Genomic DNA, 25510 nt, shown 5'->3' on the forward strand with positions numbered 1-25510 from the left:
ATCACACATTGAGCTGATGCTTTTAAAAGGGTATTTAGTATATTATGATCTGAAGCAGTGGTAAAAGTGGTATCTTTCATGGAGAGTTACCTGAAGTTGTTTGGCATTTATGGATTCTCAGTTCTCACTTCAGATAGAGCTTTTGAGTTGTATGACTGCCTTTAAGATGCAAATTTGAATATGATGACCTTTGAGTTAATTATTTAGTTCATCTGGGATACCTGAGGATTTAAGTTGGTATTAATTAACACAAGTTAATTTTGGGGCTTAGACTTAAATCTTCTTAGATTTTCAGCACCTTCATTTCCATTATCGTTCAGTTTGTTATTGCCTAAAATGGTCTCGTGGAGATTCACAGCTCTCATTTTAACATAATCCTTCACCAGACTTGTTTTTGTGGAAAATATTTTGTGCTTCTTAAGATACAGAAGTAATTAATGGTCTTTCTAGGGTATGCAAAAGTCCATTTGTCCTGAAAAGTCCATGTCTTAGTTGTGCCATGAAATGCCATGGTTTTCACCAAAAGCCATGTTTAGGGTAGAGTTGGCCTTCAGCCCCTCTAAACTTCAGGTGTGAACAAACCAAAATTCAAATTGTGCAGCTGTTGGCTTAGTGAAACATCTTGTACTGGCACAACGATTTGCACAATTCTTTCTGTCTTTTTTTTTTTTTCCTGATTGGTTGGTTAGTTTTTGCTTTATTCCCCCAAACCCTAAATGAATGCCTAAAAAAAAAAAGTAAAATGTAAATTCCTTTGAAGTATCTTAATGGTACTGATCCTGAGAGTGGCAAGCATGATAAATGGGATATATTTAGTTTGCAGTCTCCTCTATCCATTCTCCTTCTCTTTTAATGCTTTCATGAAGATAAATTGACTGGGTCTTTAATTCATGGAATATGCCAGAATTACATTCTAGAAGGCAATTTTGGCAGGCTGCATTATGAATGCAATCTGTCCCTGTGACCACTTTATCAGAAACTATACAGATTATGTTAAAAAACAGATTAGCCCCTGCCATTTTTTTCAAATTGCCCACATAGCATGAAAATTGAAATAGTTGTTAAAACCTTACTTTTTTTCTTTTTTTCTCCTTTTACTTAGTACTACAACTTTCTTAAGATATACCAATGAGCAAGCAAGTTAAACTTCCATAGTAACATGGAGTTTCTCTTCTCTTTGCATTGGCTTGATGCAGTGTGCTATGTGCTTAAGGAATTTCTTTAAATCCCTTTATGCATTTACTTCTGCTCAGAGAATCTTACAACCAAGGCTTAGTAACTTTGTTTAAATCCAGCTGTTGTCTGTTGACATTTCTACATGACACAATAGCTCTTCTCTGAATGACAGCCTCTAAGTGAGTTTGTTAAGTAGCCCAGCGGGATCCTAAGTGAAACCTCCCAAGTCTCTTGACAGTATGAATAACAGCATAAATAATATTCTCATTAAATATTTATGCTTCCATCCTCTGAAACATTTTATTCTTCTTACGTTTCAAAAAGCTTTATTTTGAGGAAAGCATGAACTATGAATAACATTTTCATGTTGGTTTTTGCCAGAGACCTATTTCCTTTGTTTCAAGTATACATTTTGCTTTTTTCACCAGGTAAATTAGCACTGTTCAACTACTGGTATAATGAGATTGGGACTTGTTAGAAAATCTGCCTGGCCTCTCTCTTTCTAGCAAGAAAAATAGCCAGTACCTGTGCATGTGGGTGCATGTTCCTGCAGAAGAGAGAGCCAGCTCCCTGGTGTGTGTGCTGGTGGCTGTGCTCAGGTCTGGCTTTGGATGGGGTGGCCAGGGCTCAGTAAGGGAGGTCAGGAAGGCGTGGGGCTCACTGGACTCGGTCACTGGAGAGACCTCTGCTCACAGCCTTGATGGAGCTGGAGAATGTCACTGGACGTGCACATGCCAGTGAATCCCTCCTGTGTACCACAGACCTGTCGAAGCATCACGGCAGGGATGTCCGGGAGGCTGACACAGCAGTGCTGGAATACCCAGAGTGAGCCTGTGTCTCCTGGTGGCTGCACTTCTTTAGGCATTTGTGCTGGTGCAGGCACTGTCCTCACAGAAGTTTTTGTGATCATTATCTTGCAACTGCCTGAATTCCTGGGTATTTTGGCTGCTGTGTTGGTTCAGGCAGGGGTTTATAGGAAACTGCCATTCAGCTTCATATGCCTAAAAGCTTTAGAGGTCTCGGAGTAAAAGTTTCTAAAGGAGAACCACGTGAATCACCTTGGCCAGAAAACACAACAGCGTAAGTACAGTGGCTTACTACATTGCTGCTATTATGGTAGTAATGCTGAACAGTGCAGTACAATGATATCTTCCTGGGTTAACAGCTTGGAAGTTATTTGTGTGTCTGTTGTTTCACATTTTTGTGTGCAAGATGCTCGGATTAATTCTTGTGTTTTCATAGATCATTGCTTTTAAATTTATGTTAATTATCTGGGCAGTCTCCCAAAGTGCAGGATTGAAAACTGAATGTGGGCAGCATTGTAAAAAGTGATCTTTAAGGTTTATGAACTGCAGATAATCTATGAACAGGATTTTGAATGACAGTAGAGAAAAAAATTTTGGTTAGGGAAGGTGAAAAGCAGTATGAGACAATAATCTTCACATTGGGCTAATGGATCCAAAGTTTTAAGTTCTCAATTTAACAAAGCAGTCAAGTATATGTTCAGCTTTAAACTGAGGTTTAAGTGGTTTGCTGGACAAAATTCCCATTCAAGTTGTTTCTCCTATGTATTTGCTATTAATCAGTCTTTTGTATAAAATATCAAGCTGATCCTAAGTTTATTTTGTCAAAATCTGAGTCTTCTGTTTCAAGCATCAAGACCATGAACATTTATTTTTTAAAGTTTTCAAAGTGATCAGTGATGTTTGTGTATCTCCAATTCTGCCACTTTCTGGACTCAGTACAGTTGCGTAAATATGAATGTAGGTAGACCATCTGAGATATCGTAGGGTGTCTCACAGGGCCTTAAGCTGCTAGTCCAGATGAAACATGAATCTCCCAGGTCCATGTCGTGTCTGACAGTGTTGTTCCAAAATCCTCACTTCAGGCTATTTCAAATTGCACTTTGTCTACCTGTGTTTAAGCAACTGAATCAAAGCCCTGTTGGATCTACTGGTGAAGGGCAGAAGAGGTGACACTTCAGCTGCCTTCACATGAGGAATGAAGCATCTTTGTAAACAGCTTTTTTCTCATAGTCTCAGTTTTGACACCTGCATGCATGCACACCTAAGCCAGCTCTTGCAGCGTGCATGCGAGGGGAATTTCCTTCAGTTCTCGCCTTGCCAAAGATTTATTTACTTAGGGAGAAAATATCCAAGCCATTCTACAGATATCATTGCAGAAAAGCAGTGAACATTAGTGTAAGCTGCTGGAACAAAATGGTGGGAAAATAGTCTAATTTTTAGTACTATTTTGTCTTCTTTTGTAAGCTGCCCCAAGACTTGGAAGTGATAATTGAGGTCTCTCAGATCTAGCTGGAAGAGTTTCAGGGAAATGCTACTCCTCAGCTGGAAGATACTACTGTCACAGCACAGCCAGCAGGGCCACTGTGGTTTTGTCATTACTTCAAGGCAAAACCAGTCAGTTCAATTTAAACAGAGCTAAGAAAAGTAGGGAGATTACTGTAAGCCTACTGGCTGGTCACTGGAGACTTGTACTATGAAGGCTTTTACTTGCTTGTTTTGGGACAGTGAGGCCAGGAGAGGGACAGCAGCAAACAGTAGGAAGTGATTTGGCGCAAGATATCTTGCTTAACTTAGCCCAGGTGTTTCTGACATGGGCATCTGACTGTGGCATAAGTGAGGTAAAGACTCTTTGGTAACTAGTGTCTAAAATGCTGCTGTGTACACTCCAAAAGTGAAGATAGCTGGCTTTTCTTCTTCATCTTCTTATGATTGCCACAAAAGTATTTTTTCCATTCCTAGTGACACTTTTTGTGACAGTGGAAATAATATTTTCTCTCTGTTTCATTTTATATACAATTGTGTGCGATTTGCAATGTCTGTCGCAATGAGGTTTGTTAGTCTAATTCTCACAAATAAAATTAAATTAGGCATTGCTTTATTTTAAATATTTTAGTAATAAATGTAAAGTCTAAATTTTATGCTGTTTTAATCTTGGTAGTTTCTTTATCCTTGCTGTTTATCCTAAACTTCCCTGTAAGTCTGAACCTATATAGTTGTTAACCTCTTTAGCTGTTAATGTAACTTTTCTGCCTTTTTATTTAACTGCTTTCCCACTATCTAGGAAAAACAAAAGGCTTTTGATCTTCATTTAAAGCTGCAGTTTTTATCCACTGTATTGCAGCAGGTGAGAAAACTTTGTTTTGTTTGTGTCTTCTTACATCTCTTATGTAGTAAGAGATGCCTTAACGTGATATTGAGGGTTTCCACATTTCCCAGTCAACATTCTTAAACTCAAAATGTTTTCCTGGAAATATCAGGCCTGAAAAATCATACCATTTGGTCACAATCAATAATCATTGCAGAAAATTATTTTATAATCACAGTTAACATGTGGAGCAGACTGTCTCCCTTGTTTGGCCTTGTGATGAAAATTTGGTTTTATCAGTAAAGAAGAACAGAAGACAACGATAAGGTGTATGAACTTTATATTCTCATGTACTCACCTATATTAAGAAATTTGGAAGGAAGTTTTGAGTCCACAGTGGTCTTCAAAAATCTTTCTAAGCTCTCAATTTAAAAAATAATCAAAACCCTTAATTCATTGTAGAGTTTGTACAGTAAGTAGATATTTTCTCACTTTGCTGCTAGTGACTGTTGCTTATCTTCTAGGCAGGAAGAGGCTTCTATTTTCTGTGCTATTTGAATCTCAGCTTATGAGGATCACATACTAAAACATATTTTCATAATATTCCCTGAGAAAATATATGCCTGTCTTCTATTTTAAAATACCTGCTATTTTTAGTATGTCTACATCATTCTCTCAGTTATAAAATAAGAACCACTTTTTTGTGTTAGAAGTTGATACTTACTTTAGCAAGACACTTGTCTCAATTTTTTCTTTTCTTCCTTGTTCTTAATTTTGTCCTATGAGTTTCAATAATCTTTTAATTATCTTGATTTTATTTAGTAAAAATATCAATGGTGACATTAAAGAAAAAGTGTTTTTCCAGTTGTGTAATGTCATCAGTCTGTTTCCATTGTATATCAGACGGATTTTAAGATGGAAATATTTTAATTTCTAACTTAGCCTATAATATTTCACCTCTTGGAAAATCACGTCCTTTCTCATGATTATAGGCAACTTGTCTCTAGAAATAAGGCTTTAAAAATTAATAAGCATAACATCTGTAACTATATTAGGACAGTGGATTGAATTAGTAAAATGTAATATTCAGCATTACCTAGCACAGTCAAAAAGAGAGACTTTATTTCTTTGTGTTGTACTTTGGAAACTGTCAGTAGAATAATAGCTCTCAGCCTGTAAGATAATTTTACTTTTTTTTTTTTTTTTTCTAAAGGAATGCTTATAAATGAAGATATTGATGATAAAGGTCAAGGCAGGAAGTCTTAAACTTGAACAGAAGAGTAATTCCTTGATATCACAGATTATCATGGTATACTTGTCTGCCATCAAACAGCCAGGCAAAATGTAGCCTTTTTTTCCCCCACAATTTTCATGATCATGAGTGGTTAGGGCTCACTTTTGGGCCAAAGATCTTTTGAAGGTCAGGGTTGATGACTGCCACAGATAGTTGGGCATTGATGGCTCTTTTCTTCCCACACTGTGACTTATGTCCCAGATTTTGCTGGCCTGTGAAGGACTTTCATTGGGCTTTTCAGGGCCTTGCCAAAGCTCTACTATGAACTCCCATAGGGTGGGGAGATGAAGGAGACAGGTTTGAGGTTCGATTTTGTTTTCACCCAGCTTGGATTCAGTCAGGTTACTCTGAAAGGATGAGTTAATCAGTGGCAAAGCAAAACTTATCTTCTCCCCAGCTCCCCTTAACTCCCTACATAAAAAGAGGGATATTGACTGTGACTCAGTGCATGATATAACGCCTTGACACTGGAGCTAAAAACGATTGCACCACAAGTCATCAAGGATGTGGTCAATACTGCCAGGACTGCTAGTGATGGAAAGGTGTTCTTGCTCTACTTCTTGATCTAGCTGTTGATGTCACTGTTCTGTGTTGAATTGCAGGTCACCCCCTCCCATGCTCTTTAAAAGAGCCTAATGATGGCATCGTAGTGGCAGAGAAAAAGAAAACAATAATGGCTGAGTACAATGGGCAGAAAAAAATCGTGTTAGTGATAGAGAACTATTTTGAGAGCATCAAAAATAAAAGCCATAATGTTCATGCAAAGGAAAAGATGTGAAAATGTCACAGGCTGCTGAGATGCATACAAACACTTAAAGCTCACCTGCTCTTAGCAGTTTGGGTACTTAATATTGCTTCAGTTTTATCATCCTGTTTTCCTTCTGTTACATGTGCAAGAATGCAAATACTGGTCTATGAAGCACTTTCCAATGTAGCATGCTTGAGTTAAACAACACAGGAAATACTGTCAGCATCAACAGGGAAAGGAGAGACAACAGAAGGAAAGGGAAGTGGCTAACAGTCAGAAAGACCACTTTATCTTTAGACCACTGAAACATAATCTTCTCAAAACAGGAATGCTTTCCATCTGACAAACAGAAATGACAGTAAAGAAGTTTTACAAGATGTTTGTTATGTTCAATGCAAACATGTATGTATGCTTGCATACACACATATTTTTTTATTTTTTTCATTGGTTTTAAGACTCAACCACAAAGAACTCAGGAGAATGTTCTTTTGACTGTGTTCTTAACATTTGGTGACCATGGATATTAATTATCATAAAAAAGATAAATGCATGTTTTCCTCATTCCATTAGATGCTTAGTCTCAAATTCAAGGGAAAAAAAAAAAGATTATCATAACTAGTAGAAACATTCATACTTGGTCTGCTGCGTGGATTTGATTTGGGAGTGGTGGTGTTAATTCAGAAGTAGGGTAGCACAGTTGAAATCCAAATGCATCCCAGAGTTTTGAGAAGAATGGTTGCTCTTAGTTTTCCTGTGCTGGATATTTGTACCAGAGATTGCTTCCTGCATCAGCCACATCCATATTAGTTCTCTGACTTGCTTGACAAGACACAGCCTATGTCATGACATGACAGCTGTCCCTGTGAGTGACTTAGAGGTGTAAGCAATGACCCTTTCTGCAAGGGCAAGATAAATTAGACAACCAAGAGGTGTTTGGAGCAATTTGAAATCCACCTACCAGGATGATCTTGATGTGTGTGTCTGTGAATTTCAGGTGATTTTTATATGGTCTTGTAAGTGCTGAGTTTGACATGGGTGGTCAGGGAAGGGAGAGGTTTCTGAAGTACTAAAACTCTGCAACACATTTTCTTTTTTTATTATTGTTTTTTAAATTTATTTTGGGTTTTTCCCATTACACATGTTAGATAATTATATCTAGAGTACCTTACTGTATTTGCAAACTGACCATTTTGGAACATGAGCTGTTTTAACAGATTTTGATAGTTGCTCAAAAGGAGGGTAAAACATACAGAAAATCATTAGCTGAGTATCCAGCGTTTTACAAATCACATTTCTGTACCTATGAAGGATTAGAGTGAACATTAGGAAGCATTTCTTCACTGTGAGGTTGCCCAAACATTGGCTTCCTAGAGAGGTGGTCAGTGCCCACCCCTGTCAGCCCTGAACTAGTCAGGTAGCTGGATTAGGTGATCATTCATCATCTTCCAATGAAAATATATTCTATTCTGTTCTATTCTATTCTATTCCTTCCTGTTGAACTTCTTTCCTCCTATCCATTACTTATTAAGAAGCTAGGGTATTTTTCACTCAAAATCTTGACTTCACTAAGGTATCTATCGCAGACAACTTTACCTGGAAAACAGAAAAAATATTTTATAGTAATTGGGCCATGAAAAATGCCAATATGGATTATCATATTGTGGTATAAAAATAACTTTTCCTAATTTAATTTAATCTTTTTTTTTTAATTCATCATTAACTACAAAGGATAATAAAAAATTTAAGAAATAATGAACACTAAAGTGAGGTTACAGTTCTTGAAATGGAGAACATACATCATCAGTGAATATGATGAAGAATATGTAGTGTCTGGCCTTCCTCCTTTTTTGTTCACCATTCACAGAATATAAGAACTACTTGTAAATAATAAAAGAAAGTAGCATTGATTTTTCTCTACTTTCCTATAAAATTATTGATCTGATTTTAACCTAATTGGCACTTGTGAAAATAAATGGAGAAAACCAGTAGGCTTTTCATGGGGTTCAAGTATTTGTTCTCAGTAAGAGAGTCCCAGGCCTGCTTGTTTGGGGCTGTGTTGGCTGTCCTAACAAGCTAAAGATCGAGTGCTGTAGCATACTGTATTTGCTTTGTTCTTCTTCTCTTTAATCTCTCATTCTAATTATTTCTTGTAATTCAGATGAGTAATAATGCTAAAGATGCCTTAATGTATTGATACACAATTGAGTATGTACTGTTAAAAATGTAGTTTTTCAGTAAAAGTCTTACCTAACATAAGAATGGACAGCTGATTAAAGGAAAGAAATAATGAAAGTATGTTTCCAATTTAACCCATCAGAAATTGTGGGAATCAAAAGAACATTATTTCTTCTGTATCCTGCCTATAGACATTTTTAATGAGTTATACTCTCCAGTACCACAGAATTTACTGTATAGAATCCAGTCTGTCCATTTCCTCAGTACTGATCTGCAGATACTTTGTTTCTGAGAAAATTTAAAGGCAGGTGAGCCCCTAATTCACATTCATAAGTATTTGCAGGTTTGAGGAATTAACTAAATTTTGGTTTAAATTTTTCCACACTTTCTTTTAGACAAAGCAACGGTAAAGGTATTGCACATATATTCAGTGACAGTATTTTTATTGTCTTCAACAAGCTTTGGCTCAGTCTCCAAGCTGTATAGTTTGGATGTTGAGCTTGGTGCTTGAAATCACATCTGGTGAAATTTTTTTCCTGCATCAGAGGAAGGTCCTGAAGCTTAAAGCTATGTGAGAATCATAAGAATCAGGACAGTTAATTACAAATTACAAGTAAGGAACACTGATAAAAAGGTTTTCAGTTGTTTTTAAAAAATCAATAACACTGCATGCTTTTCCTTGGTATCTGATGTAATTTATTCCATATTTAAAAAGAGGTAAATTGAAATTAAAAAAAAAAAAGTATACAAGTGTTTGCACACTTATAGCTCAATCTTTGTTTATTTGGGGTGATCATTTAGTTCACAGTAAGCATTTTAGTAAAATGCTATCCTTACATGCCTGCTGAAGATTGCTTTTCCATGTGTGCATCCACAATGAAATGGCTCTTGTGGATACAGACATAGACGATTGCATAGCTCTTTGCCAGTATCCAAAAAGGAAAATTGTGTTTTAAACATGTTTAAAACACTTTTGCAAAACCAGCTTTAATTAGTTCATGTAGAGTTTAAAGCTGGATATTGTGTGCTCCTTTGGGATAAGATTTGGACCATCCCTCCAGTAGAATTCTGTTGTAGAAGAATCGCATGTGTATGTTATTTTGCATGCTATAGCAGTGTGGGTATGTGAGAAAGGGAAGAAGGAAAAGGCAAAATATCCAATTCCATTACATGGTTCTTGTGTCTGCAGCCGAGAGCCATGGATATGGTTTAGCATGGCTAAAGCTGTGGCTAGTAGAAGGTGATTTATATCTTACCCCTCTATGCTAATTTAATGCTGTTGTTTTCTCTGTCTGTTCTTATAACAAAATAGAAGTACTCTGCTGTCTCTCTCTGCAACATATCTACAGAAGTCCTGAAAGTCATCAATGCCACTGAAGAACTGATAGCAGAATCCACCGATCCCTGTGATTTCCCAGATGACATTCAGGACAGAGGAAGAGGAACCCTCCCGCTGGGCACAGATCCTGTCAGACTCGATGAGCAGCTCACCACACTGGAAGAAAATGTAAGAAGATGAATCAGTATGTGAAAGAGTCACATGTGTGAGTGAGTGCACCTGTTTGTGTGCACCAACTCGAAAGGGAAAGCACATGGGCAGCATCAGTGGATGTTCAAAATTAATTTGGGGGTTTTAAACAAATACACAAATAGAAAGAAAAATCATGTTTCAACAGTGCTTAACTGTGTCAGTGGGGAGTTTTTAATATGTACTTTAAATATAGAGGGGAGGAGGAATTGGATGCTTTGGGGTTTACAACTAAGTTTAGAAGCTCTATCTCAAAAGCTCATTTATGCTCTCCACACCTCTATGGCAGTGTGGCTTTGCCAGCCCTAGCTGAAACCACACATCTCCCAGTCTCAGCACAACCTTGCACTATAAGGACAGGTGGAAAAAGCATGTCCCCAGTCACACAGAGGAGTGGAGAAGCTCTTCCTCCCCCCAACACCTCCAGCACACCATGCTGAGCACCCAGGAACCTGGAGCTGCCTCCTGCACTGTTAGAAAGAGCAGGCTGGAGAATCTGAATTAAGCAAACATTTGTTTGGCAACATCCAAATCATCCATCCTTTTTCATAAAATACCTGTCATCTGCAGGGGAAAGTACAATGCTGAATCATAGAAGGAAGTCACTACTCATTGGAAATTTTTGTGAATCCAATTAATGGAGTTGGTACAATTCTAACTTTGTCTTCCTCCCACATTTAAGTGCTCTTTCCCCTCATTAGGAGCTCTTAAAGATCTCATAGGAATCTGCACTGTCCCATTATATCATCCTGATCAATTCAAGAAAACAAATCCTGGTTTTCTTTAGCCCCAGAAAATTTTCAGATAGAATCTCCTCTTAGAGGATAAAATCAGTTTCCTCCACAAAAACACATTTCCTTAGCAGCCCCAGGCTAGGAACTGGGTGGAAGGTACTCTATGGCACTAAAAGCCAGTCCTGGCACTGGACTCTCTCTCATGAAATAGTAAAGTATCCTAAAGGTCCAAACACCACAGCATTCATCTGGTAGGGGAGTGAATATAGAATAAAAATCCAAGTGCATGCTGGACCACATCTTGAGAAGAACTAAGAAATTCTGCAGGAAAAAGAGCAATTTGGGGAAATCTGCTCCCACATTTTTATTTTTTTCCTGTGGAGAACTGTGTTGTAAACTGTCTAAGGTGCATGGTTTTTTTCCCCAATTGCACTTTGATAATCTCCCAGCAGTGTGGAGCTTTGGCATATGTGGTCCTGTGGCCTCTAATCATTCATTTGGGCCAAGCATTTCTCACTGAGCAGACACTGGACACAGAGGCAGAGCATTTCTTGCTTTGGCTTTGCCCTCACTGCAGCATCTTTGGTTTAGCTTCTCCCAGTTCTCTGCAGAATTCACAAGGTATCCAGCACAGCCTTGCTGTGGCCACAGAACAGCTTTCATCTGTCCCCACAGATGAAAGATGGTAGATGGTAAAAACTTCACAGTTTGAAGATTTCCCCATTACACTCCATGGTAAAGAGCCTTTAGAAAAGCAGTAAACCATAACTTTTCCCTTTGCAGCTGGGGCCATATCTACATGAACCACATCCTCTTTGCAGCAACTTCTGCAAGAGGATCTGGGTGTTTATAAACACTTTGTTCATTTTTGCTCTCTCTAGCCTTTTGAGGACTGTGCATGCAACTGTGTGGAGAATGTAGGGCAATCTGTACCAGCAAAAGGTTGGGGTTTTGTGGAAGTTGTGCATACCTAAATGACAGTAAAATAAGTCTACACAATCTAAATATGAATGTATGAATAAGGGCATCATTTAGGGGAGAACTGCAAGGACACTATTGCTGTTTGGAAGTGTACCAATTGTCCAGGTAAAGGGAACATTCTTTAGAAAAATATTTTCTTTAGCTCCAGCTGGAAAATGTTCATAAACATTTCACAAATGTAGGGGCTAATTGAGTTACAGAAACACTGATGACAAAAATGACATTTTTCTATCATTTCCCATTTTCTTTGGATTTTTTTCCCACTCTTGAAAATGATATCTTACTATGCAGAGATTTTTGCCACAGCACTTAAAATGCATCTTTTCTTTAACTTTCTACATATGCTACTGTTCAAAATGTTGTATTTCTCTTTCTCTAAGCATTTAGATGTGACAGGGAAGTCTAAAAAATCACCTTTTAATCTAAACTGGCTGCGGTATGTCATACTTAAAAGAGGTGTCATTTAAATGAACAGTAAGAATAATTAAACCCCATAAAAACAGGAGCATTTCTATGTAAATCATCATGTTAACTTTATGGACCACCTGTGTCCCCAGGTACGTCAGCAAAAATTTAACATCAGATCACTTATTTCTTTCAGGTATGTTTTTCAAAGATTTCATGTCTGTAGTTAGAAAGTGTTTTTACAGGTGCAGTTTGTACAGATGTACTGATTTTGTTTCTTAGCAAAGTCACATGCATGAAAAAACCTCTCTACAACTGTCACAAACAAAAAAGAAAACTCTTTCAAGGAATTAAGAAACACTAATGAAATAGAAAAGGAATAAAAAGTAAACCAATTTCAATCTGGTCATTCTCCACCATTTTGATCCATAAAGTCACAGCATTGTCATAAATTACTTGAATACCTCTTATGTCAAAGGACTGAATGATCCAGGAATTGTGGGCAGATATAATGACTAGAGTAGAAGACGTATGAAATGAAGGTATTGGCTCAAGATCTGCTTCAGATCCTATTTGCTTGCCCCTTGAACCCTGAAGTCAGCCACAGCCGTGTTTAATTCATGCTGGGTTTGTAACAACATGGTCTTTACTGCTATTGCAATGGGGGAAATCAGAATATATATTTCATTTCCACTGTGCTGTTTCCAGCCTCATGGAAACAAATCTCTTGGCTAAGGAGTAAATGGGCAGAAAGTGCAGTATTTTCATGTGGTTCTGCACAATTTTAAGCACAGATGTCAAAAGCTAATGCTTGAAAATTACCGTCTTCTATAAACCACTGACCTCTGTGTACCTTAGGGGGTTTGTAAAATAAAAGAAACAATAAAATACAGTGTATCACTAATTACTGCTCAGAAGGGCTGAATGAAAAATTAAACCTTTAGTTGTAGTTATAGATACCAGAGGTGGGCCAAAAGAGTAAGAGTTTTTCATTTTTAGGGAAGAACTCCGAATTACAAAGTCAGTAATTCTCTTTTATGTGGCCCAAATAAACCTATTCATCCTCCACAGATTCACTCAAAGGCCCAGGAGGGGGGGGGAAGGTTTTGCCTGCTGTATATTTGGGTGAGAGCAGGATGGGATGGAAAATCATTATACATATAAGCACATTTACTCCATAGGAAGTTAATAACTATTTCCTGCTGAACAGTTATTCATGCAGTTTTTACTGCCAGAAGGCATCAGGTGGGTTAAAGAAACACAGCTTTATATGAGGTGTGATCTGTTGACTTCCCTTTGTAGACTTAGGGTGTTATGCGATTGAATGTCAATAATAAAAAAGCGAACTTTTCAACTTTTTTCTTCACTAATCAATCTGGATCAAATCTGGTTTGGAATACCCTTGTATCACCTATGAAATCTGTAATGCAGTCATCTCATTCATCCCTTCTCTTTGCGGATGTGTGTTTTTCAGATTATTTCCCCATGACTTTCCTCTGCCAGGTAAATCTCCCTGTTGTGGGCTAGCAAGCAGGGAAGCTGGCAGGCATGATGGAAAATGCAGTCTGCTCAAACCTGCATGCCCACAAACCAGGAATCACTGACACCTGTCCCCACCTTGGCCCTGCAGGTGTACCTGACAGCCAGCACGGTGTATGGGCTGGAGGGGCAGCTGACCAACCTGGAAGATGCCGCACGCAAGATCAACAGTGTTACTGAGGAATCTGAGCTGGCCGATCTGGAGGATCAGGTGGCCACAGCAGCTGCCCAGGTTCATCATGCAGAGCTTCAGGTGAGGACAGCAGCTCCTTACCATCTGCAGGTTTCACACTGCCTTGCCTAACACCCACCTCAGCGTACACACTTCAAATATTCTTTTGTACTGCCATAGTCTGGTGTTCCAAGGGTGCTGACTGCATCACAAGCTGGGCAGAGTGTAACTGAGTGGTGTGACTCAGCCCAGCCAGATGTACTATGTCTCTTTGTTTCTTCCCTCAGCTTGGTTCGGACATGGCACTGCAGTGCCTCTTACTGCAGTACTAATGCTGGACTGCTCCTTGCTGCCAGGCAGCTCCCATGGTGCGCTCTGTGTCATGTGCGGAGCCCCGGTCAGACAGCAGATAGAGTCCGAGGCAGTTTATCTAATCAGCAGCTTGTCAAGCACTTTCCAAAAGATGCCACTGTTGACAGCTTTCTACCAGCAAAGGCCAACAGCAGCCACAGGCTGAGCCAAGGACAGAGCCTAGGGCTTGCATGCCTGCCATGGGATTTAGGTGCTAAGCACACATCCCAGCCAAAGGCAAGAACTCGTGTACATGGTAATCTAGCACCACTCTAGCAGGATCCAGAAAGGCCGGACGGGGCTCAGAACACATTGTAATCTGGTGCTAAAAGCTGAACAAGATAATGCTGCTAGACCTCAAAGGACTGACACTGCTTGCAGCTCTGTACCCAGCAAGATGCCCTGACCTGACTCTGTCAGGGTTTAACGGGAAGTACTTGGTGATTTTACTCAGTGGAAGCATGCTCAATTCAGGACTGAGCACAGATCTGAGAGCCTGACATGTCTCAGAAGTGCACTGCTGTACTGCTTGGCAAACTGGCAGTGGTGTTTTGTTGGCTTTGGTCATAATTTTAGAGTAAATGTGTTAATGGGGGTGAGAGGGAGGAGGAGAGAGGCCTAAACTATGCAAGGAGACCAATGGAAGATCTTTTCGCAGAGTGAAGCCAATTGTGGCATCAGGTGTCATTGAGAATCAGCTGTTGGGTTATATGTCTGACTTCTTTGACTCTTCTTTCTCTTTTGTCAGTACTTGTCTCTACTACTCTCAAAATCAGACCACTTTTCCCTGACAATTTGTTTTCCATTCAGTCTTTTTATGTAGTGTATGCCTGCATTTATGCATGCTTGTGTTTAATATGCATATACATTTGAGCTATAAATATTTAAGATCAAATGTTTAGATTTTGTGACAGAGGATGTACTTTGCACATGTATGAAATTAATTTTGAGTTAGGAAATGTGTCCCACAAAGTCATTGTTTGAATTTAACCCTTTAAAAACACAGCTTGAATGAATTTGGGATTATGCAGCTAAAGGTAATGTGGAGATAGCAGATGCAGGTTTTCTCTCCTCCTTTCTTTTTTTCCTCAAAAGGAGTAAAATGCTTCTTCCTTGGAGTCACAAGGTAGGTTGGATTGTTCTTTTACTCCATCTTACTAACAAATTAAGCCCCTTTTAATGTCAGGACTAAAGAATGCAGGGAAGTGTGAGAATTGCTGAAGAAATTAGCCATCTGCTTATATTTTCTTATTAAAGAGGATTTTACTGGGGGAGGGTTATATTTCAGTAGTGGCATCCACAGTAATTTTAAAACTTCTTTTCCCCCCTCCCCATCTGTCTGTCTCTCTCTTTTATTTTCTTTGAAGATTTCAGATATTGAGAGCAGAATATCAGCTCTCACTGTTGCAGGCTTGAACGTGGCTCCATGTGTTCGCCTGACAAGGAAACGGGATCAAAAGCAAACAAACCAGGTGCCAGAACATTATGTAGTATTCAAAAAATACATTGGGGAAATCTTGCCTCTTTCTCTATAATGGAATTGAGTAATGCATGTATGTTGTTTACAGATGCATACAATAGACACGTCAAGACAGCAGAGGAGAAAACTTCCAGCTCCACCAATAAAAGGTGCGCCTAAAGTAAATGAGAGAGACTCTCTTTGTAAGATTCAATATAATGTACAGGTCAGCAAAGTAAATGTACAGGTCAGAAAAGTAGGGAAAAGTTTAAGTTATGAAATGAACAGAGAAAGCTTAATAGACTGTCCCGTCCTCCTCATTTTCCATGTACTTGCATTATATAAAATACCCCTTTGTCACATTTAAAAGCATCACCACTTTCTCTTCAGTGAAAGTTGTGACAGTGACAAGTAAACAAGAGCAGAGGCAGAAGGCTGGAAAAAGCAAATGAGGCATGCTGAATACTTGCCCTGCAAGAGGGGTGCTGCTGCTGCAGCATGGCTGCCACCCTCCACAACCCACCACTTCCGTAAAGTCTGTATTTGCTGGTTTCAGTCTGTATGAAATGGCTCAGCAATATTCCTGGTATGTCAGAGAATGGCTGTGAAATATCTTTATAAAATCAAGTGAGTTTTTTCTTTCATGATTTTTTGTGGATTTTGGTTGGGTGGTTTTTTTTTAAACTCTGCAGTGCATTATCTCTGAAAATTCTAGGGTTTTGTTCACCGCACTATTCTGTTGTAGTTCCAGTGATTGACATGGCCTCAAACTTTAATTTGTCTGGAGTACCACAGCCTGCTGTTTTTAATTTAAATTAAATCTAACTTTTCTCATACATCTTAGGGGAAGTTTTATCTCTCTAGAAGCTATGATTCTTCAGAAGTATTTTTATATCTGCTTCAATCTCTTATGTGAAAAATCTCCCCTTTTGTATTTTTTCCAGGTGAAAAAATAGATGGCTCTCCAGTTACCACTGTCAGAACGTTTAACAGAAACTTCATGCTTCAAGGTTCTCTAACACAAAGAACTAAAGAAAGGAAAAGCACTGCCAAGGACTTAATGGTAAACAAATGTTTTTAAAACTCTGTTAAGGTCAGTCTAATAGAGAGATAGCAGTATCTGTGTAGGCAGTTGTATTTCAGTATCTTCAGAAATCTTATCTTGTTAGTTTGAGGAAAAAAGTAATAGAGACTGCTGAGGCAACTCTTGAACAAATACGACCAGTGTGCTGGAAGATGTCTGACTATATACTATAGAATAGCAGCTCCTGAATGTCAGCTTGTGATAATGTAGCCTGGCTGCCAGGTCTCCAAGAACATGCTACCCATATTTTTTAAAGAATAAATAAATTAGTTATGCCCTGCATTTCAGAATGAACCAGACCCTCACAGAACCAGCTGTGCATTGTAACTTGGCAGGTGAGAGTCACCTTGAATTTCACTAATTGCTGAGAAATGTTCAAAGGTTATCTAAGTGGAATTTAAGGGGTAGACAGGTCACACATTGGCTCTGCAGCGTTTGTGACAACAAAGAGGCTTCACTCAGGACACCCAGGACAGCTGTCAGTCATTTCTTCTACAGCATCCATAGAGAAATAAGGGAAAAAGCTGACTGTCCCAAAGCAGTCTGCCACATGTGGGAAATACATGGGGAGGTGCAAAGGGAAAGGACCCAGCTGTGTTCTTCAGCAGGTTTGTTTAGTTCTTCACTCATGTTTTTTCTTTCCTGTCCCTCTCTGTTCTAGGAACCTGCTATAGGATCTGCTGTGATGTACTAAACTTACTCTTCCCTACTGCCAATAACACACTGCCTAAGGCTGTACACTAGAGTGCCTTTTCTTAACAGCCATTGTGTATGTCCAGCTGAAAATGGACCCTCAAGAACCCACAGAGCCTCAGTTATAGGGCTTCATTTGGATACCTCACTGAGAAAGCTGTCCAAGTCTTCAGCATTGTGGTCTGCTACAGGAAACTCTGCCTTAAAGTTCTCAGAGGACTCTAGACAGGATGCTATGTTTCAAAAGCAAGGCTCCACATTTTAAGATGCACTTTTTCTCCCTATCGATTGTACTAAAGTATGTAGTCTTTAAACTGCAGTATGTTTTTGTACACTCAATCAGTCATAATTATAGGCCAATTAATCTGCCAAAGCAGACCTGTGATCCATATTTGCTGGCCTCTTACTATTCATGTGGGCATCTGTCTTGTCGAGCAATAAGAACAATTCTGTGCAGTGTGTGCTGCTTTTCAGCTGCGTGGAGGGAGAGGAGAATTTGTGTACCTCACTCTGCTCCCAGGGAGTCAGTGGAGGTCTTGGGAGGGTTGGTAGGAGGAGGAAGACTTCTCTGTTCTCTGAGAGTACATCTCGCAGGTTGAATGTTCCAGCTCCAGAGCTAGGGATATTGCTCTAGGCAGCAGGGGTGTCATGCTGAACCAGGAACTGGTGGCCACACATGTGGACCAGACGTCTGCTGAGTTGGGATCCCAGTGTCTGGAAACATCTGAACACTGTTAAAGAAAGCAACGCCTTCATATGTCTTGTTCTTGGCAGCATTGTCCACTTGGTGGTGGCCAACCATGCTGTAGTTCAGAATAAATTGTGTCCAAACCTTTAAGATTGGAAAAAAGAGGTGAAAGAGTTGGGGATGAGATCTCTGCTGACTGACTGGTGGTTGTGGGGTGGCTGCAGCTTGCAAGAGATTCCTTTCTGATGTTCCCTGGTGTTTCTCAGGAGGCAAATGTAGCCCAGACATCAGTTCCTATACTAGTCTGGAGCCACCAGAGAGTAGCTGCAGCCTTTTGCTGCTGCCACATGGACTCCACTACTACTGGACCACTCTGAATTGGATTGTGAATAGTAATATTCTTTCTTTCATTTCTTGAGACCCTTAACAGGTGAGTCAAACTAGAAGGCCCTTTGGCAGATGCCCAGGAGGGAGGATGCTGCTTACAGAGTGTCCCTCTCACCCTTTTGTGGGAGAACATTGCCAATTTGTGTGGTTTTTTGCTCTGAAGAATACAAAGAAGGTAGTCAGAGGAGGTGATAAGCCAGTGAATCCCTTACCTTCCACACCAGTTGCAGAGCAGGTACCCAAGTGCAGATGGGGTTGATGTGAAATGCGCTATGAAGGAAAGCATGGGCTGGCAGGTTCCCCTTGGCATTAAGGAGTGGTGAGCTCTCCCAAGAGCTGTGGGTACCAGGAAGGAGGAGAGTTCCTTTGTTCCCTGGCCTCCCAGTGAACACCCACGAGCAGAGCGCCACAGGTTACCTGCCATGCAGCAGGAAAGCAGTTCCCTGGGACACCAGGCCATGAAATGTCTGGGACTGGGCAAATAACAAGCAAAACTGGGCAAATTTCCTGACTAGGCTGGATTTAGGGGGATGAGTGGGGAAGACAAGGAATGGCTGGATGGGTTGATTGGAAAGACAGTGCCAGTTGCAAATCTGCCATACACATTTGACATCTAGCTTGTCAGTACTCTGATGTCCAGCTGCATGTGAGGAACCCTTGGAATAAATACAACCATCTTCCCACTTACAATACATAAGTGTGATTCCATTCCTTCAAGGAATTTTCATCTTTCATTGGCCCAAGATCTGACCCAATGTCTTCATTCTGGGTGAAATTAGGCCTTCTTTTACTCTCACACAATAATAGTTCTCTGAAATTGGTTTGCACAGATGTGAGGGAAGAATTTGGCCCACTCTGTTTAATATATAAATATATATATAAAATAAATAGATTTTATTTATATATGCAATCCAGTAAAGGAAATTAAACAGAGTAGGATGCCTAGTAATTTTTTTGTTTTTCAGTCTCCTCCTCCATTGACTGTTCTTGTGTATGTATACAATACATTCCCAGGTTCTGGTTTATGCAGGTATGCGTGTTATGAAATGTCATTAATGGTGGTTGGTCTGCATATTCGTCTAATAAATAACAACTAATATTGTGTATGTAATATCAATACAGAAATGACTAATTTTAATAGAATAACTCTCTGGCTTTTGTTCTGTTAGTGTGATTTAAACAAGCCAACAAAGTTTGGAGTAGGTTGTTTTCCTTAAGAGGCATGAAAAGCAACTATTATCGTGTTACAATGTTAAAATATTCAGTCTTCTTTGACAGACAAATGTGTACTGTGTAGGCATTGCAAAAAAAAAAAAAAAAAAAAAAAAACCTTAAAAAAAAATCCCACCTGCTCTAAGCATTTGAATTTTTACAAATGTTTATCGTGCCAAATACGTGCAAAGATATAATTTACTGTTTTAAAAAAATCATAAAAGCATATGTTATAGTACACAAAGAATTATTTTGTCATCAGGTGATTTCAATCTTTAGTGTTAATATTTATATTTAGATTAATTTTTATAAATGAAAATATTTTAATGGGTAAAATGAAGACTATATGACCTATTTGATTAAGTCTGAGTGAATATTAAGCTTGCCTTGTTGTTGTTATCTGCATACTCACCAAGAATTATTGTCAAGAAAAATTATAAAAGAGTAAAAGCGATTTATGAAAAGAATGCCTTTTCAACTACTTGATTCATAAAGAAAACCAAAAATTTCTTCTCTGTTGTTTGGATTTATGTGCACTTTGGCCTGGAAGCGTGCAGAACCCACAGCCACGCATGTGACACTGCCACACCCGAGACACGGTCATCTCCACAGGGGTGCTGGGGTTTGCCGAGAGCAAGGGCACACGCTCGGTTCACACCTCCTCCTCCTCTAGGGCTGGGAGGAATCCTGTTAGGAACATTTCCTGGTGAGTCTTCTCCAAACCATTGAGTCTGTTGGCTGAAATACCATCTCAAGCACAGTTTCTCAGGTGGAATTACTTGGTCTCTCTCTGGGATTGCTACAAAAACTGAGCAAGAACCCTGCCAATAATCTTGGTCTCACACTTCCAAAGTTCCTTGCAATGAATGTGCATCAAAATACTTACCGGCATATCTTCTCCACCGTGAAAGCATTCAGTAAAATTAGTGTGTTTTAAGTAACACTTTGGGTCAGCAGCTTTGTTGTATTATAAATGGAAGTAGCTCCCTTATTATAATAAAAACCCATCCCTTCCTGACAGGCTGTTTGCAAAAAGAGAAAGAAGAGTTAAAATGTCTGCAATGGTTAATTCAACCATTATTCAGTTTTAGTAATTCTCACAAAGCACAACTAGAAGTGGAAGTCCGTTCAACTTTGTCCTTTGCAGAATGATTCATGCCCTGGATTTAACCATCAGTAATTACCTAAATTGTAAACTATCTTTTTTGGATATAAGACATAGATAAAACTTTATTATTCCTGCTAATAGTTATTAATCAAGATGAAACACATTGCAAGTAACACTTCTCATAAAAGTATTATAACAAAGTTATATTAACATGAGTAAATAGGGGTATTGAGCTGCATCTCCAGCCTTATTGATGTGGACTAATGGAGTAGATAGTACATGGCTTGTGATCCTCAAAGAGTGACTTTAGCTTGCTCAGACAATGTACTTGGAAATAATGACATTGTTTTAAAGGGAATCAGCTTATTCAGACCCTTGCTCCTTTTGGATTATGGTTTGTGATTATATGCAGTAGGCACAAAACTACTCCAAGGAGTTCAATTAGCCAATTTGTTTTTTTCTTCAGCAGGGAGAAAGTACTTATCTTCAATAGGAGCTCCTCTTTGTTCATTAATATATCTCTCCAGCAGTACAGGAAGAATTAGGAAGGGCCAGTGGGTACTTCAGGGAGACATTCTTAAGAGTGGATGTGAACAATCTCTATAAAAGCTACACACAGAGAACCAGCATTTCATGCCATTAATGCAGGTACATTAAAAATTGGTAAGAGCCTTTTTTCTTTCTTCCAACCATTGCTTTTTATTTATATATATCAATAGCCATTGACTTTGATATGTGACAGGAAGGTTTTATGATACATTTAACACTGCAGAGTTTAAATCCCAGCCCAAAAGCTGTGTGGGTTTTGGATAAACCTAACAGTGAACCTAGCAGTGAACAGAATCAGGAGATTGATGGGGATGCACAATGAAGAAATGTTTTTATAAGCAGTGGTGGCACTCAGTGCTGGTGTCCATGCATTGTCTTTTACCTGCACCCTGAACACGTTTCTTTTTGACGGTACTTGCACAAGGAGCAGAAAGAAGAGCAGCGTGGGATTGCTAGGCAAAAGCAGAGCTGTAGGTCTGAGGTGCAGGGGAGGACACAATTCAAAGAACAGAGGTTTGGTCACCACCTTGGGGAACAGGGATCACCAGTCACGGTCCTCTGTGTCCAATGATTTTTGCTCCCACAAAGCATTCAAGATGAAATCCAGGTGTCTGCTCACAGGTGTTAGGCTGCCACGGCTGCTTCTCAGCTGCCTCTTCCCAAAGCGACCGATGGGGCGAACACCACGGCCCACATACCAAAAAGGGTCAATCTCAGGACCTGGAATTCAAAGCATTCAGTGAGGATGTACCACTGCACTTGGAGGCAGTGTTTTCTGACCAGCTTGAGGACATTAGACAGCTTACTTGGAGCCCAGGAGAAAAAAAAAGAAGGGAAAGGCCACAGCCAGACACACAGCTTACTGGTGCCTTTGAGAGTTACTTTCCATGTGTAGAGCCCAAAGGAAGAGGATTCCATTGCAAAATTAATTTTATCCATCTGGGCTGCAACCTGCATTTCTAACATGAGCCAAAGGGCCCATCCAAATTTTCTGCAGTAGGTACCAGGTACACTATTTCTACAGGCTAACAAATCCACTGGATTGCAGAGGAGGGTCCTACATGAGTGGGAAACATGAAAAGTTAATTGTTGTTCACTTAGGAAGCTGTTTTCATGGATGACTAGTTTTTTTTTTCTTTTAAAGCTCTGACACACGACTGATTTTTGTTGTCTAGTGCAGTTTTGGGGCAGGTCTGCAAAGGTTTATAGTTCTACTAAAAGGCTATATTAAAAAGAGTATTTAAAAAGTATTAAAGACTGTATTAAAAGATATAGCAGCAGGGAAATTCTAAAACATGCTGGACATTATGCCACCCTAAGGAAATCCCAAATCGTTCCCAAGACAGACAAGTGTCAGGAATAGGAATAAATTACAATTTAAGTGCATTATATATCACCCACATCACGTGAAAGTTTCAGTCAAGGCAGGAGGAATTTCCCCTGTGCATTTTGATGCTTGAACAGAGGAAAAAATTCACCTTGCCTTTAAATTTTTCTGTAAATACATCTTTTAAGTCTTTCAGCACAATGTTTAACAGCCTTCCTACTCAACAAAGCCCAAGAAACTTTCACCTGTGTACCTAAAACACAGGTAGAGATGAGGTTCCCAACATCTCTATTCTCTTTAATGGGGAGAGGTGCGGCACTGAGCACACACAACTTACTCTCCACAACCCCTCTCTCCCACTCCATCTACCATTATCAGCCTATACTCCTTGGGGAAGATGAGATTTCTTGGTGATTTTCTCAAATATCTTTTGGATTGTGTACTAGCTTAAACTTTAGATACAAGGTATCATCCCTGACCTGGATACTCTCAGTTCTTCACAGCATCTCTGAACTGAGATACTTCGACCACTTGTATTTGGACTTGAAAAAATCACAGTCCCAGACAGAACTGAAGATGTCTGTAAAGTGAACTTAAGCTTTCAGGCCATTGCTTTCTTTTTATTATTTAGAACTAGTTGTGTAGGTCTACAGAACACAGCTGAAAATTTGGTGCTTAAATATTTGATGTATACCACTTTACATTTTCTTGTCTGTCCTTTGCACATTAGTGTCTTCTCTGATATTTATCAAAAATAATGCTACTTGCCTTGGCTAATTAAAGGCTGTGAGAAGGACATGAGGTTCTATATATGCACTGACAAGTGCAAATGGAAGCACAGGGCCTCACACCAAGGTGACACCACAGAAACACCTGCGTGATTTGCCATTGAACTTCGCCTGACAGCCCAGCCCTGATCCCTCAGTGCGTCACAGACTGTGGGGTCACCATGTCAGGTGAGATTCATACTTACTTCTGTTGTCTATCTGATGTTTAAATGGCCTGCTTTGTCCCGAAGCAAAGCTGAGTGACACCAAGAGCATCAGGACATAGACAGTGACTAGCTTTAGGTGGTTTGGTGACCACTGGGCACGTGGTGTCCAGGAGATTGGATGCCACATGACGGAGCAGTGATGGGAAGGCTGTAAGGAGAAGAGTGAACATGGGGAACACATATGAGTTAAAGCTCTCAAGGTGAAGGAATGTGTCAACTTTAACAGTTCTCATCCATCAGAGCCATTTCATGGCTCTAAGTTCTGTGCAACACTAAAGCTGGTAATGTCCTGGGCATTTCTGTTCGAATGCAAAGGCTATGAAGTGGGCCATCTACTGAGGTAAGAACTGGAGAGTTTTTCTCTCCCAGCAGTGAAAGCCTTCACAGGACACTCGAGTTCTGGCCCTGAGTTCACTGCTGATTCTGTATGCCCCTCTGTATGACCACAGGTGTTGGCCACCAAAGTGTCTTTTAGCCACTACCACCAGCATCTTTTCCTTGCTTGTAAAATGTGTCTAACGTTTATGTTTTACACACTCTTTTTACAACTAAATGCATTTCAGTATGGATGGCAATGCTCCTCTTGTGCCATTACACCCTTTTTTGCCAGCATGCAAAATTACAACTTCCAGTTACGGTTTCCACTGGTAGATGTCCCAGCCTGTAAATGCACCCAGATGCAACAGAATTAGAAATCCCTTCTAGCTTACATAGGATGGGCTGAGCAGAACAGAAGGTGCTGAGCTAGGAAAGTTGCATCCAGGAAGGGGAGGGAGCCAGGATCTGGTTACCACCGTCTCTGGCATTTTGCACAAGCTTCCTCATGCCAGCTCTCCCAGCTGTCACGCCAGGACAGTCTGTCTTGTGCCATGCAAGGTCTGCCTCTGCATTTGACATCCTGGAGCCTGTGCCTTTAGAGCAGGAGCCTATTTTCTTAAGCACTGTGTAAGTGATGTAGCTATACAGGCACAGAGACTGTAGGAAAACCTCTCAGCTGTGCCTACACAGCAGCTTCTCTTTGTGTATAGGTGGAATTTTTCCCCAGTTCCTGCCAAAATCTTAGCCTGCTTTCAGTAAAGGCAGAGCAGGAATGAAAATATTTGATGCAAGATGCTCCCAAACACACCAAACAGGCAACACAGCAAAAACACATCAAGAAGTTGGTTGTGTCTTTCATCAAAATGCAGTCAAAAGCTCCTTCACACCTAGTATTCAGTGAAGGTTTCTCAAGGGCTTTTTCCCACACTGACAGTGGCTTTCCAGGCAGCTAAGAGGAAAATGATTTTAACTCGTGATTTCAGAACTGCAAATTAACTTTTTCTGACTTGAATATAGCATAACAATCTCATGACAATCAGGACTAAATTATCTTAGCATGTAGAATTCACCCACCTGGGGTGAATTCTGCCTTCAGTTTCAGCTGGGGTACCTCTCCTGTTGCTCCATTTTTAGCAAAACCTTAGGTTCAGTGAGACAAAAAGAAGGTGTTTTGAGGCATCTCTGTGGTGTGTTTACAGGGCTGCTGACAGGTTTTCCTGGTTACTTGCTCCCTGGTTTTGTGTCTTGTGTTTTTTTGGGAACCGAGTTACAGAAAAAAGAGCTTGCCTTGATCTCATTGTTGATGAAAGACAAAAATGCAGGGAAAAGCTTTTAGTACACACTTTTTCCTAAGCACTGCTGTGCTTCAGTCCCCACCAGCTGGTCCTGTGCCACTGCAGCCGCTTTCTAGAGCACTGATATGTATTGAACCTTTTGTTCATACCCTTGTCCTGGCTAGGGTTTCTGTGAAGCATGT

The 25510-nt window shown here is 39.8% G+C and overlaps 2 protein-coding genes across 4 annotated transcripts in view; one reads left to right on the forward strand and one right to left on the reverse strand.

Moving 5' to 3' along the window:
* The window catches only part of LOC121353143 (myosin VIIA and Rab interacting protein), a 207506-nt gene extending 187260 nt beyond the window's left edge, over positions 1-20246 (forward strand). For 2 of the 3 annotated variants that reach the window (XM_041466727.1, XM_041466728.1), the window contains 6 exons: positions 9817-10011; positions 13783-13944; positions 15582-15686; positions 15783-15843; positions 16618-16736; positions 17419-20246. In XM_041466727.1, coding sequence (XP_041322661.1) covers positions 9817-10011; positions 13783-13944; positions 15582-15686; positions 15783-15843; positions 16618-16736; positions 17419-17451 — 675 coding nt within the window. In that variant the 3' untranslated portion in view covers positions 17452-20246. The remainder of the gene's footprint in view (positions 1-9816; positions 10012-13782; positions 13945-15581; positions 15687-15782; positions 15844-16617; positions 16737-17418) is intronic. The other variant, XM_041466730.1, reaches the window with a different exon arrangement.
* Positions 20247-21935: 1689 nt separating this feature from the next.
* Positions 21936-23842, reverse strand: PRLH (prolactin releasing hormone). The gene is made up of 2 exons (XM_041466876.1): positions 23695-23842; positions 21936-22114 (listed from the first exon to the last, which is right to left on the reverse strand). The coding sequence occupies exons 1-2, from the start codon at positions 23840-23842 to the stop codon at positions 21936-21938; spliced, it is 327 nt and encodes a 108-aa protein (XP_041322810.1).
* Between the last annotated feature and the right edge of the window lie 1668 nt (positions 23843-25510).

Source organism: Pyrgilauda ruficollis, unplaced genomic scaffold (assembly GCF_017590135.1).
Source record: "Pyrgilauda ruficollis isolate IOZ18807 unplaced genomic scaffold, ASM1759013v1 scaffold2, whole genome shotgun sequence".
Classification (NCBI taxonomy): domain Eukaryota; kingdom Metazoa; phylum Chordata; class Aves; order Passeriformes; family Passeridae; genus Pyrgilauda; species Pyrgilauda ruficollis.